This window comes from Malurus melanocephalus, unplaced genomic scaffold, assembly GCF_030028575.1.
Source record: "Malurus melanocephalus ecotype Western Australia unplaced genomic scaffold, MMel_1.1 scaffold_210, whole genome shotgun sequence".
Lineage (NCBI taxonomy): Eukaryota > Metazoa > Chordata > Aves > Passeriformes > Maluridae > Malurus > Malurus melanocephalus.
This window is the reverse complement of record NW_026623442.1, coordinates 935,985-949,648: the sequence shown is the minus strand read 5'-3', so window position 1 is coordinate 949,648 and position 13,664 is coordinate 935,985. Positions and strand designations below refer to the sequence as shown.

Sequence of the window (13,664 nt, the reverse complement as noted above, 5' to 3'; positions counted from 1 at the left end):
TGGCTAGTCTGGGGAAATTTTGACTTGTGGCATCTGAGACATGATAATTTATGGTTCTATCAGCAGCAGTGTAATTATAACTGTAGCACTGTTCTGCCTTTCTGACTTCAGCAATTAGCAGCATTAATTTCTCTACCCCACTGCACCTGGAGCAATTGTCACCAGTGTTTCAGTATTACCTCTGCCAGCTGAAATAATGCTGATGTTCCACACTGTTTCGTTAAATCAGAAGGCCCTGAACGGGATGTACTTGAAGAAATCTATGGAGAGAAAAAGCACATGAGTAAAACATTCTTGCATCAGTACCAATTGTTTTATGTTTATGACACATCTTTTGAATGGATTATTTCCCCTCACTTCCCAAAGTTAATTAATAAGATTATATACTTAAGAAAAGTATAAAAGAAAAGAAGTGCAGACCTACGCGTGCTGGTATAAATAAAAGCTGGCTCCAACATTGCTCTGGGGGATAATGCCACTTTACACTAAAAGACACTTGCAGATTTGGGGTTTTTCTTGTCACAACTCCCTCTGAAGAGCAGGATGATCTGAAGCACATACCCCCTCACAAAGAACAGATTCCAGCAGCTAAGCAACAATCTATACCAGCATGCAACCTGTTTAGGTGGTGTTTTTGACAGCTTAGTAGGACACTGGATTGCAAAATTTAATAATTTMATTTCATTATCATAGGTTAAGGAGSCTATAGCACTGTCTGTTGGTATCCTACAAGACTCATATAAAAGAGATGCTATGAACTCAAAGTTAAAGAGGAGCCCTCAAGCCTTTGGTAATACTTAATACTCCTCAGAGTAAAAGAAGGYTGTCATACAAGCATGCAGCTGATAATCCTCCAGAATCTCTTCCCTRTACCAAGCCAATATCCTCTTCAGTACTTTAGAGTGTTTTGTATCACTTTTGAGCTAGGTGCAAAGAAATAATTTTTTTCTATATAAATTTAAAGTATCAGTATCAAGACTGGACACTAGTATGAAGAAAATGCTCTGCTTTGAAGGCCATATGTCATCATCTCTTATCAGGCTTTTGTGTTTCTTATACCTCCTTCTTTAGGCTGCCTAAGTGTAGTTACAATGGACTGGGGAACTGAGGTATTTACACCCTTTTGGCTCTCCCTACTCCCACAAATTCTGTTTTCATTGCTTTCAACCAACACAAGCCAAYAGAATCGACTGCAGGATTTGGCTTATCACTGCCGTAACAGGAATAAACAAAAACCAACAGTCTCTACATCTCCTGGAAGGTGCAGCTCTTCACAGCATCTCCCAAATTCTGACCATTCCAGCTCAAGTCTGCACATGCTGCTCACAGCTGAGTGCTGTCAGTGCTGTGAAATGGTCTCCTTGCCTTGGTGAGGTGATGCTCCAAACCCTCACTGCCTCCCTCCACTCTCGTGCCTCTGCACTGAAGGCTAAATACAGAACAAGGAACTCAGCAGAGCAGAACAGCAACAGCCTCCCAGGCTTCTGAATGCAGTGTCTGCTCCGACCATTCCCAGAAACTTAGAAATCTTCAGAATTTTTAGAAAATAATTAACCCCCTTCTGCATTTCATTTTAATCACCATTTGTGAAATACTGCAAAGTATCAAAAAGAAAGGCATAGGGAAGAGGGGAAAAAAAAAGAAGATAAAATTGGTTAATCCACACAGCAAAGAGATGAAGGAGGAGCAGAGCAGTGTGGTRTGCTGAAGAAGACAGGCTCCCACGCACCAGACACTTGCCATGCCAGCAGCACAGAAACATTAGTTCAGTCCCCTCCAGTGMACAGCATCTGCAGTTTGCACGTACAGCAGCAGAGCACAGCTCTGCCAAATCCACTCACAAACCTAAGATACCCTCGAGGTGATTATGAATACRGTTTATTTGGGGTGCTCCAAACCAGGTCTTGAATTGCTATCTGAAAACTTAAGCTGAATCTCTCACAGATCATTTATCCAATTACAATTCAACAGTAGAGATCTCCAAAGCTGGGGAAAATAGAAAACATCAACAGCACTGATGTCCTACAAGAGCTAGAAACAAGGAGGATGTGCCTAGCATATCTGCCATGTTTTTCCCTGTTTGAATCAGAGCCTTTAACATCCATTTTGTGTATTAAATTAGCCYTGCAGGAATCCATCTGAGCAGTCACTGACAGATCACAGAAACCTGTCCAACAAACAAACGTCATGCTGCCAGACTTAGCTTCACTTTTTCTGCCACCTGCAGTACAAACTGTGCACTCCTGTGGACAAGCATCTGTCCTTCCCCTAACTTAGGGCTTYACAAGCTTCACAGCCACATCACAACTTCCAAAGCTGACTCCTAAAAATCAGGCTGCACTCAGCAATAGCCTCACTCCAGAAAAGCACTACTCACCCTGCTGCTGTCCTGTTAGAGGACAATTAAAAAACTTCTGATGTCCTAGAGTAAATACTACCAGCCCTTCTGCTGTCCCAGAGCTGCAACAGCCAAATATCCTTATGGATCACTGATCACAGTGAAGTGTAATCACCCTTGCACAGGCAYTGCTGGCAGTAGAGTACAGTCACAAACTCTACTGTACAGAGACTGCCTGTACAGTAAGGCAGGTTTTCTTCCACTCATGTAAGTTCCTGTAAGGTCACATAGTTGCAAGACTACTCACAGAACAAGATACAGAATACTTTTATTTCAATGCTTCCAAACTCTGCCTTTTTTCCTGAGAGGGAGTGACCTCAGCAGCAAGAATATAGGGCTGGAGGCAATAGACAGGATCAAAAAAACAATTTTCCCTCACTGAAATAGGATGTGAATTTGAAACAAAAACCCKTAACACCACAACAAAAAACMAACAAAAGRAGTGTACAAGTAATGTGCTAGCACACTCCCTTTTTTATCTGGAATACAAAATGTATCTTCATTTTCAATCATCACGAAGAAGTGTATTTTGCATAGCAAACCTCAAAGATTTTTGAGTGAATCATCTACACCAAAGAGGAGACCTCTACAAGGTTATATTTAAGACTCACCGAGAATTTCCAGGACTTTAGGGAAACCTGACCCAGCAATTTTTCATTACTGCTACAGCTGCCAATTTAATATACTACCTCAACTTCCAACTCATACAGATTCCTGATGACCTCAAAGTCTACTTTTCTTTTCCTATTCTCTGTCCCTGATTAARCAATGCACCTTCCAATCATTATAAYCAAAGCTGTGTTTTYTTAATCCTGATATCCAGCTCCYCATTAGGAAGAATRTTGTTATTTCCTATCTTTGCTGTTGTCCTGAGCACTGTTTTTATTATAGTAACAAAGCTAATTTTTCTAATAAGTGTATTGTCTGTGCTGTCTCTAAGAAAATATGCACATTCACAAGTGTTTAAAGGACTAGGTCCTTGAGACCATTGCCATTGCCTACTTCTCTTAATATTTCATTATTTACTAACCTATTCTCACTCACTRTAATTCTGGAAATACCAAATTGGATACCAGAGTAAACCCTAAACAATTAATACTTCTTTTTTGTGGAAAAGTTATATACATCTTCCCCTTGTGACACTACTGGGTAAAACTTTACCTCTGCCAATTGGAAGAGTGCCGACTTCCCACAGTGCTTTACTGGCTCKGGACTTGGCAACTGGGAAGTATTTGATGAGATCTAGGTTACAAACGAACAGAGGAGAAAATATTTCAGTGGCACACAGGAAAGACAGAAAGGAAGGGAGAAAAAGAATGGAAAATAAGAGGTTAGTTAAATTAGTTACTTTTATTTCTTTCTGTCAAAAGGCCCCACTTGAAATAGGCAACCCCACCCAAGAAGCACTTAACCAATATGTAGAATACAGCAGAATACAAGCAAATACAGCATTTCTTCCTTGGATTACAATCTATGTTTGTATTGTCCACAGCTAGTATTCCATCATGCTGTGTGTTTGATATCTGTTTTATGTGACTAAGTGAACAAATCTTACCTGTTGCTTAAAAATATGCATAACTATTAGTTGTTAAGGTTAAATAATTCTCCCAGAAAGCCTGGGAAGTATTTCCTATTAATCAGATACAGAAGAGGACACCATCTGTCCTCACAGGCAGTTCTTGTTTTGCTTTCCTCAGTTGTAATAAAGGAAATAAGACTTATGTCTGGAGATCAAATCTAGCCTTCCAAAGAGCTGTTGGTGTGSCAGCACCTGTGATGAGTAAATAATTACCATCACCACTTTTGGGAATTGCTTTTACAGATAATTTTTTTCAGACCTGCTCCCAAATGCAGCATTATGAATTCAGAAACAGAAGAATTTTTGATACGTGACCTTTTTTGGCATGGCATTACATGGCATTTGACCTGGATGTCTTGCAAAGCCTTGGGGTGAAATCACCAGTGTTCCTGTGGTATCTCCCTCCCCACAAAAATAACGCTTGGGATCACAACTGGCCAGGTAGTGACAGAWCAAKGRGCAATGGTTTTAAGCTGAAAGAGGKCAGGTTTACAACAGATGTTAAGAAGAAATTCTTATCTCAGAGGGTGGTGAGGAACAGGTAGCCCAGAGAGGCTGTGGATGCCCCAACCCTGGAAGTGTTCTGGGCCAGGCTGGATGGGGCTTTAAGAAAGCTCACCGAGTAGAAATTATCCCTGCACATGGCAGGGAGGCTGGAATGAGATGAGCTTTAAGGTCCCTTATAAGTCAAACCATTCAATGGTTCTATGATCTTTCAGAGGCAAAAATTACTACCTTTGCCCTTCTACYTTTATTTAATTCTTTCTTTTGAACTAAGTTATTTGAAGAATTTACCTTTCAATTACCTGTCAAAGARTTTATTACACACCCCACTGYAWCMCCCACCACCAAAGTCCAGGAMAYCCATTTCACWTAAAGCTATTTAAAATACAGTGAATGATACTCAAATGTGCACTRATAATAGTTTTTAATATTAAACTGAATTATTTCAACATCTTAGTTTTGCTTTGAGACAGTTCAGTGAACCTGCTCAGGACCCCACTCAACCAAGTGATCTTGTACGCTTGTCCTTTGCAGGAGGATGGTCTCAACTTTTTAATCTTTTTATCATTACAAATGCTCACCTCAATGGTTTTTTTCAGCACAACAGGAATAACAGAAAAAGGACAGAATAAAACCCACACACACTGAATTATAACTTCAGAACATTCAGGCATATCTTGCCTCCTGAKGCACAAAGTGAGGAAAGAGTAAGGAAATTTTAACAAGACAATAGGTGTTCCTAGCAAACTGTGAGATCTTTACAGTACTAATAAAGAGAGAAGAAGCTGACACTTCAGAAAAAATAAATCTTTTCAGAGTTAAGAAAACAAATGGCAAGCGACACAAGCGTGTAACTCACTCTGATGAAGTTACTGGCCAAACATCAGAAGGGASAGAATCAATCAGCTCTCAGTGAGATTACAGATCACATTCCCTGTTTTAAGAACACCTTTCAGACTTMATTAGAATAATCTGAACCACCAGTACTACAACCAAGAACAGCCCCTTCCKTATGTTGAGGTTTAACTGGAGGATSATGAGGATCAAGTTACTATCTTTTTTTTGCAATGCAGGTGGGATTTTAACTACTTTATGACGTTTTAGTTTGCAAAAGAAGCATGATACTACTTTTTAATTTTCCTCCTAGAATAGGTATTTCACTTCAACAAAAACATGTAATTTCAGTATGTGGGGAAACAGCAAATACATTTGTCTTTACCTGGAAAGATTACAGCTTTACATATAGGAAAGCTGGAAGAGAAAACACTCACTAGTTCTTACACTCTCCATTTTGAGGCATTTTGACCAAAGGTTTTGCATTTGAACTTTCTGTTCTGCACAGAAATAAACAGAGAGCAAACCTCAAAGTAAGTGAGAATGCAGCAGGGACATCATCCTCAGGCACGCTTTTTTTCTTAAATGATAGTAACACATTGCACTATCAAAAAAAAATTCCACCTTGTTGCATGCTGCATATGACTGTTTTGGRGGTTTATTTTATTAAATCACCTAGAGAAAAAAAATTTAGAAAAACTTCTGAAAGCAAAGTGTTTGGGAGTATTGGATTAACTTTATTTTCAAGATGGTTGAACTAGCAATTGTTTTGCTTCCCTGAAGCCTTTTCTTTAATAATGAATAAGAGTTTMGGTAAGTAAATCCAAGAGGTACTGTTCTTTCCTCTCAAGGAAGCAATCACCACCATCTGTTCACATTTGCCAAACACACATGCAGKAAGACCAAGAGAGCAAGGGGTCCCATCTGCTCTGCTTCCCTCTCASGGCAAGAAACACGACAACAAGCAGCCCCTGCGAGCAGGCAGCCTGCAAACAGCCACTGCCCCAAGGAACACRGCCCACTGCTCAGAAATCATGGCCCACWGAATGCCTTTCCATAAAGGTTCAAATGAGAAGGACAAAAGCAGGGCTAAGTACTTGCAAGATCAGAGCAGCATGAGAGAGGCAAAAGTGTAACTTGACAACACTCCAAACTCCAAAAAGCCCTTATGAGGATGTCACATTATCTTTGAAGACCTCCAAGGCACTCGCCTGTGCACCCCTAGGACCAAAGGAAGTCTTGCTCCCAGGATTTTTATCATCTGTTGTAGCAAGTCACTGGGCAGGCCTCATTAGCCATATCCTGAACAGCTTTAATTGACAACTACAGCACTTGGGACAGACAACCAGATGAAAGACTAACTGAGGCTGTAAAGACAAAAAGAATCCCATGATACTCTACACATAAAGAGCTGTTTCTGAGTGACAGGGCACTTGTACTCCTGGGGTAAAGGTGTCCCTTTTAAATGACAAACCTACTCAATGGGATTGCTGTCTTCACAAAGAGGCACTCTTACTCACCCTGCTGCAAAGGCGGTGAAGAGAAAGGCAACATATGAGGAACACGGAGCCAGAACCAAAACTGAGCTGGGATGGCTGCCAGAAATCTCCAGGCACATCAGACCAGAGCACACTTCACATTTCTTCACAGGTCCACTTGGCTACCGGTTAAATAACTACTTTCTCTCCCTCTTTTTCTTCTTTTGTAGCACTGTACATTGTTTGACAGYAGCCCACTACAAATTGCTTGCCATAATTTAGCTCACTAAATGCAGTAACACGTTCATATAGTCAGGACCCAGTAAGWAGTGGCACAGTAAGGAACAGGACTTTTGCCAAATTTGACAAAGACAGCCTGTGCAAATGAAAGCCCTTATAGCTGAAAGAGCACAAGCAGCTTTAATAGCAGGGGAGAAAGCTTAAAGACGTTCTGTAACATGCTCAATACTTGCCCCTGGAACAACTTAAATGAAACCATCAGGCTGCGAGCTTAGGAAAATGCCATTTCTCTACTGCTATAGATAAAAAATGATCATCAGTGCCCATTAAAGGTTTCATAGGAAGAATAAACGTGGCCAGATTTCTGTCTCCTATTTCCAGCCACAGAACAAAAGCAACTCCTCCAGACTGTGCGCACATTTAAATATTTTTACAAGAGATTAACCCTGACTCTAAAACTGTCCTCAGTAATTCCTAATTAACTTTCTAAGCACCCTTTCTACCTAAGATTTGATGATTCATATGTGCACTCCAATGTGCCACATGAGCTCACTCAGCATAGTGGAATGCAACTTAATCCACTGTCACATCCGTATGACAATTTTCAGGTTTGTCATTTTGTTTGTTCAACTAGGAGAGGAAATGATTTTAGGTTCTGAGAGTGTGGCTCAGCCATTCTGWGAGTATGTCTAAACCAGGTTTTATGTGACAATTTAAGAATGTTGTACTGAATGCAATACATACTCTGTTCAACTCCACAGATACCCAGAAAGACCGAGATTTTTGAAACTAAGTTAACAGATTCACTTGCAGTGTTATKCCAGTATTTTGCAGTAAAATTAACAAGAAACATTTGCCAGTTTGCRTCTTTTAACTTGGTTTGAAAGTCTGGCTTCAGCACATAGTTTCATCCTGCTCAATTCTACTGATTTCCTGAAAAGAACTGCAAATTAACTTCTAACTTTTAAAAAGTGTGGTACATGMAAAAACAGCTACATGATTACAGATATTAACTTTATGGTATCTTTTACTGGGGTGTTTGTAGTCAGATATTTTCTGGCACCTGAAGCAGTAAATTGATTTTTCTTCCTTGGCCCTCCTAAGAAAAAACACCACAGCCCATTCTAGCCAAGCTACAAACACACAGCAGACATTTCACAGAAAGAAGTGTGTGGTATGTAGCCAAACCTCTGTAAATACACAGAATAACGTGTCTTTTAATCCCACTGTGCTCCTCTGCAACAGCACCAGCTCTAATCCCAGCCTTTCCAGACACATACTTAATGCACCTGTGGCATAACTGATTCTGCAAGCAGTATCAGACTCCCCCAAATGGGCAAGAAGAGTAAATGTGTGGAAAGTCAATTCACAGAGGCACACTCAACACATGGGAGAAGAAATTCTTAAAAGCAGTGCTAAGTGAATTCCAAATCTTCAGTATGTGGAGGAAGGCAGACAGGTTATGTACTTATGGGTAATTGATAGGTTTGGTAAGTCACCACCTAACAATGCTGTTAAATGTCTGTGTAGCTGTTGTGATAAGCTTCCTTGACCTGCAAGGATTCTCCAAATTATTCCTGCCTCTAGGGCAGTCACCATTCTGCAATGCTGCAGCCTCTTCCACAGACGGTGCACATTTCAGAATGTCTTTTAACTGTTGTTTCCCTCGGTGTAAATTAAAAGGCCATTAGGATAATAAGCATGTGGTGATCCTTTGGGTATGGAAGGCTAGGTAATGTTCATAAGCCCAGCATCTCTCTTTAATGCTACAGCTGGTGGAACAGGCCAACATCTCATCCATGGCTTTCTTAACACAATGCTGCCACRAAGATACACATCTCCTGATGGGAATCCCTGATCAGACAGGGTGCTTAGCCATTCAGTGGCAACTCTTACCGGTTCCTTGTTTCCTCCCATCCTCCCCCACCACATTCAGCCATTATACCTCAGCAAACTGAAACAATGCAGACTCCTCCGTTTGTTTTACTGCCCCCAGGACTCCAGGCTGCGACGTCGAGGTGTTTGAAGAGATCTGTCAGGAAAACAATTAAGCTTGTATTACCTAACTCTTCAGTTTCAGTATCACACTTCAACATGCTAAATTTATAATCTGTCATACACAGACTCCTGGTAGCCCAGAGCATGCAGATGAGTCCCACACACCCCTAGGACAAACAGCATGTGCTTTCCGGGAAACACATAAACAGGTGATCTATGAAACGGTTAGCTTGAATTATTTTTCACAAGGAAAATCTTTCCTAGGATCAACAAAACAGGCCTTTTTTTTTGGAAGGGACTTTATTTGCCTGCTGATCYGTCAAAAAAGAATTAGCAACAAATACTACACTGTATTGTATTTCACAGTTCAGTGAAAGACCTGAGACTGCAGAATGCTGGTGATGATAGAGCACAAATTGCTACTCAGCACAGATGGTAAGTGTGGACAGGAACACAATGTGTGCAGGTATTTTCAGATACCAGATCTATCCCTAAGACACTAAGGTAACTGCATTTCATACTGTTTAACTTGTGTCAATTAGTTTTGTTGCAAATGACACCTCTGACCAATGTCAGACTTCAGTACAAGTACCAGTTATTTWGCCACTGACACACAGACCTACCATGCACTAGCAAGGTACACCCTCACCACAGGCTGTTTAACATCCTTGAAAAATAAGACCAGCTAATTTGCATTTCTAATTACTGATCATCACTAAGGTATTTCTAAACCACATGTTTTWGCAGTGCAGGTGAGCTTGCTTCCTGGCACCCGCTGAAATTTTCTTCAGTGGGTAAGGAAAAGCCACACGTGAGAAGCCCTTAGCAGGGGCATATCTGGCCCTCCTTCAACACTGCAAAATGCACGGAAACAATTAGATGAGCTGATATTTGTCTAACTCTTTAAAAGATTCAGCAGTGAAATTCAAGAAACAGACCACTGTCGGGAGGAACGATACAATATAAGAAAGACATGGCTCTACGGACAGCATAAGCACACAGAAGCATCTCAGAAATACAGGAAGATGGATGTTGAATCATTACCACAGAAGTGCCATAAGTGATACTGGAATTAACTAATTCTAACAAGCCTTTAAGTATTGCTTTTCATTGCTGGCACATCAGGCATTTCMTCTTCCTAACAAGAAAAGCCAGCAGGCTGTTTAAGAGCCTAATTACAAGTTATCTACTTCACTCTGGCCATTACCTTTAATCAGAAATCAAGAATCAGTGCTCCAATTTATTTCTAAAACATTTTAAAGACTCAGATCTTAAGTTGCAACTCAAGGGCTTGTGTGCTGATGTTAAAACAAACCAACTGAAAAAAAGGTCCCGTTTTCTGTGTGTTATGATTGCAAGGCATCCACACCAGAAGTGATGATGTTTTAGGGAGGAGAGAGGAGTATAAAGGTGCACAAGGCAATGACTATTAAAGTCAGATTCACAGCTGGGGTGAAAACAGGTAATTAAAAAAGCCCCTGTTAYGACAAAATTTCTTTCCATATACACTTACTTAAAACCTACATAGTGTCCTGTAAAATCAGTACCYATACAACTAAATATTTGGGTCACTTACAACCATTTCAAAAATTGGAACAATACCAACAAAAAAGTGATGCTAGCAGAGGGCCAGAGTTCCTTGCAATCTCATTTTTGTCATGTTATTTATATCAATGAAAGCCATTAAGACTTGGATGAAACTGTATACTTCAAAAAAAAAACAAAAAAACCAAAAAAAAAAAAACCACATACCCGACAGGTTTAACAAAAATATTGTACATTGCAAAGTTAAAGCACAGGTGCAYAGAGCTGTTTGGTGGTTATAGAACAGAAGAAAATTTTGGAAATTTAGAAACTACAATTATTTTTGACGGAGCTGATGATTAAAACAGACACAATAGATTAGAAACATAATGTAACATCCAAATACATGTTAGAACTTTAGTTAATAAGGCTCCAGTTTAAAACTAAGTGCAGGAACGACATACCTCCAAACTACAGCTTAAAACACAATTCCATTATTGCACTTGGGCTTGTTTCTACCATGCYCCCAAACACACTCTCCTGCACTTCAACTCTGACCAACCTACCTAYCTGATAAATGTTTCAACAGAATAARCCCAAAAATGAGAGAACAAATAAAAGCATCAATTTTAGTTAAAGACATTTGATTTTTTCTTTCAGCTGGACATSAGATGATTCTTAAGAAACACTTGGAAAGAAAACCCTTTTCAAAGAAACCTACCTCTGCAAACTGAAACAATGATGACTTCTGACAGGCTTCTGTAGAATTAGTTGCATCAGACTGGCAAGTACTGGAGGAAACCTGAAACAAGSAGTGTGCAGAGTAAGACCTCAAAGGTGCTTCTCTCAAGCTAAAAACAGTGAGCAAAACAAACCATTTAAGAGAAGAACGACAAACTAATGTTTCACAGTCCTGGAAAGATTAGATCATATTTACAGATGAAAACACAGTTTAGCACCCATTTTAATACATTTGAAAATTATCTTAGAAGAAAGAACAAAAATAGGAGGGTCTTTTTTTTTCCTTTTATAATTCTGAACTCGTCAGAATAGTTTTATGCAACAGAATACGCAACAGATTATCCTGGACTACACACRTAACTACCTTGTACTGGTGATGCTATCAACACTGCTATATCTGTATTTTGTGCTATCATTCTGAGTAAGATTAYTTAGAAGGTTAAAATAAATTTTGAAGACACAGAGTTGCTAAGTGATAGGAATACTTATTAGAAAAACAATCTCCAATCACAACAGCTTGAAAATAAGCAGGTAAGGGTAGAACAAGCACAAAATTTTTCAAATTATGTACCTAAACATACATTTTAGGGGTGCTTTTGAGAAGCAGTACAAGAAAGAGTCATTATATCTGAAAACAAAATACCAAGRAATTACTGTTCAAAACCAAAAGCCTTATTTGAATTAACACAGATCTTGGCCATGGTATTTTTATTAGCTAGAAATGTGTTAATCAAGCATTATTCTGTTAAAGAATTGAATCAAATACAATATATTCATTAAGTGTCACATKTGAGTGTAAAATATATACACGTGTAACTGCTGGAAGCATGAGGTACTGTTGGTATAAAATAAGATATGTAATGTGGCTTGTAAGAAACAGAAAAAGAGAAAGGAGTCTTCGCAAGCTTTTAGAAAAAGGGTGGAAATTTTTTCCCTAACAACTTTTTTCCCCTTGAAATGTCACTTTATCTAAAAGAATTGAAAAATAAATGTGGGGCTTTTTCTTATTCATTACCTAAGTGAGTATATTGACAGCTTTTATTGGTGCCAGCTCCTGTGCTGGCTGCASCTGCTGTCAGTAAACACAAAGCCCCATGGCACACGCAGACCTGCAGCACATGCAGCTTGCCCTGCTGCTCCTGCTGCTRTTTGAGATCCTRAAGCACTGCAACAGCAACAGCCACRTTTGGTTTCAGGAATCTGCTCCCTACGCTCTCCTGGAAACACTAAATCCAAGTATGGCAACCCACAGGCCAAGGGGACATATACCAACATGACAATTTGCTTACATATACAAACTTGTTTCTTTCTTGCCATAAAACCGAGCAGCAACAATGACTCTTGTGATCTATATTTCCACTGCATTTATTAAACACTGAGCCCCACGTTTTATCAGTGTACTATGGGAGCACAGCAACCCAAACGGCCAAACAAAGAATGTATTTTTAATGCCTATCTTTTGCCTTTCCAATGGGTTGTGCTACTGTTTTCACTGATGTAGTGTTTATTACTGACTTTTATCATGGTTCTGTACAATCCCTTTAAGATGTCTAAGCCTCAGCAGTAGTCTGTATTGTGTGTAAGGGACAGATTGCTGGTGCTCAGTAACTCAGGGGAGATATTGTAGYTGGAACTACTATGGTTTTCCTATCAGTTCTTGCTACTCTTCCAAAAAAGTTAATGCTGTTGCCTTTACTTGAAAGAACACTATTTTGAGTTTGTTTCTTCTACTCTGCTGCTCTCCAAACAATCTTGATCTGTGGGAAACCTATTATCTCCAGGACTTCCAGCCTTTGCCAGGCTGAACCTGATCAAAGCATTAAAATAATTACCAAAGGGAACAGATGCACAGATAGTGCCATTTTGTACATCTCACTTCCTGCTCTTATAAAATGTCCTCAACATCTTATTTCTTCTCCTCTTTCTTCCTCCCAGCCTTCCYTTGAGCTGCACTGAATCTCTTCACTTCTGATTCACACATTGCGCACACTGAGCATGACATGCAAGATAGCGTTTTGYTCTCAAAAAGAAGAAAACCGCAAGGATAACACCTCTGTGGCCTTCCTTCCCCTGCAGCTTACCATAACCTGCTCTAAAATGATCGCCCCGAACAAGGGTGGAGGAAAACCCCGGCGACAGCCACACTGACTGCTGCGAGGCATTAGTGCTGGCAGACAGGCAGGTTTGGGACGGCGTTGTGAATTTCGGCATTGGGTGGAAACCTATAGACAGTCCACTAGGTGCTGCTGTAAGGCAAGGAAAGGAAGGGAGATGTGCAGAGAGGCGAACGGACAAGCAAAGAGTGCTGCTCGCCCAGCACTGCTCACCGCTTCAGCCTCGCTGCCCAGAACCTGCGGCCAGGACCGGG

The 13,664-nt window shown here is 40.1% G+C and overlaps 1 protein-coding gene across 13 annotated transcripts in view; it reads right to left on the bottom strand.

Moving 5' to 3' along the window:
* Positions 1-13,664, bottom strand: part of BBX (BBX high mobility group box domain containing) — a 132,020-nt gene that overhangs the window by 27,607 nt on the left and 90,749 nt on the right. For 12 of the 13 annotated variants that reach the window (XM_057373931.1, XM_057373933.1, XM_057373943.1 and 9 more), the window contains 4 exons: positions 11,277-11,357; positions 8,979-9,065; positions 3,560-3,640; positions 180-260 (listed from right to left, as the gene is read on the bottom strand). In XM_057373931.1, the coding sequence (XP_057229914.1) occupies positions 180-260; positions 3,560-3,640; positions 8,979-9,065; positions 11,277-11,357 (330 nt within the window). The remainder of the gene's footprint in view (positions 1-179; positions 261-3,559; positions 3,641-8,978; positions 9,066-11,276; positions 11,358-13,664) is intronic. The other variant, XM_057373940.1, reaches the window with a different exon arrangement.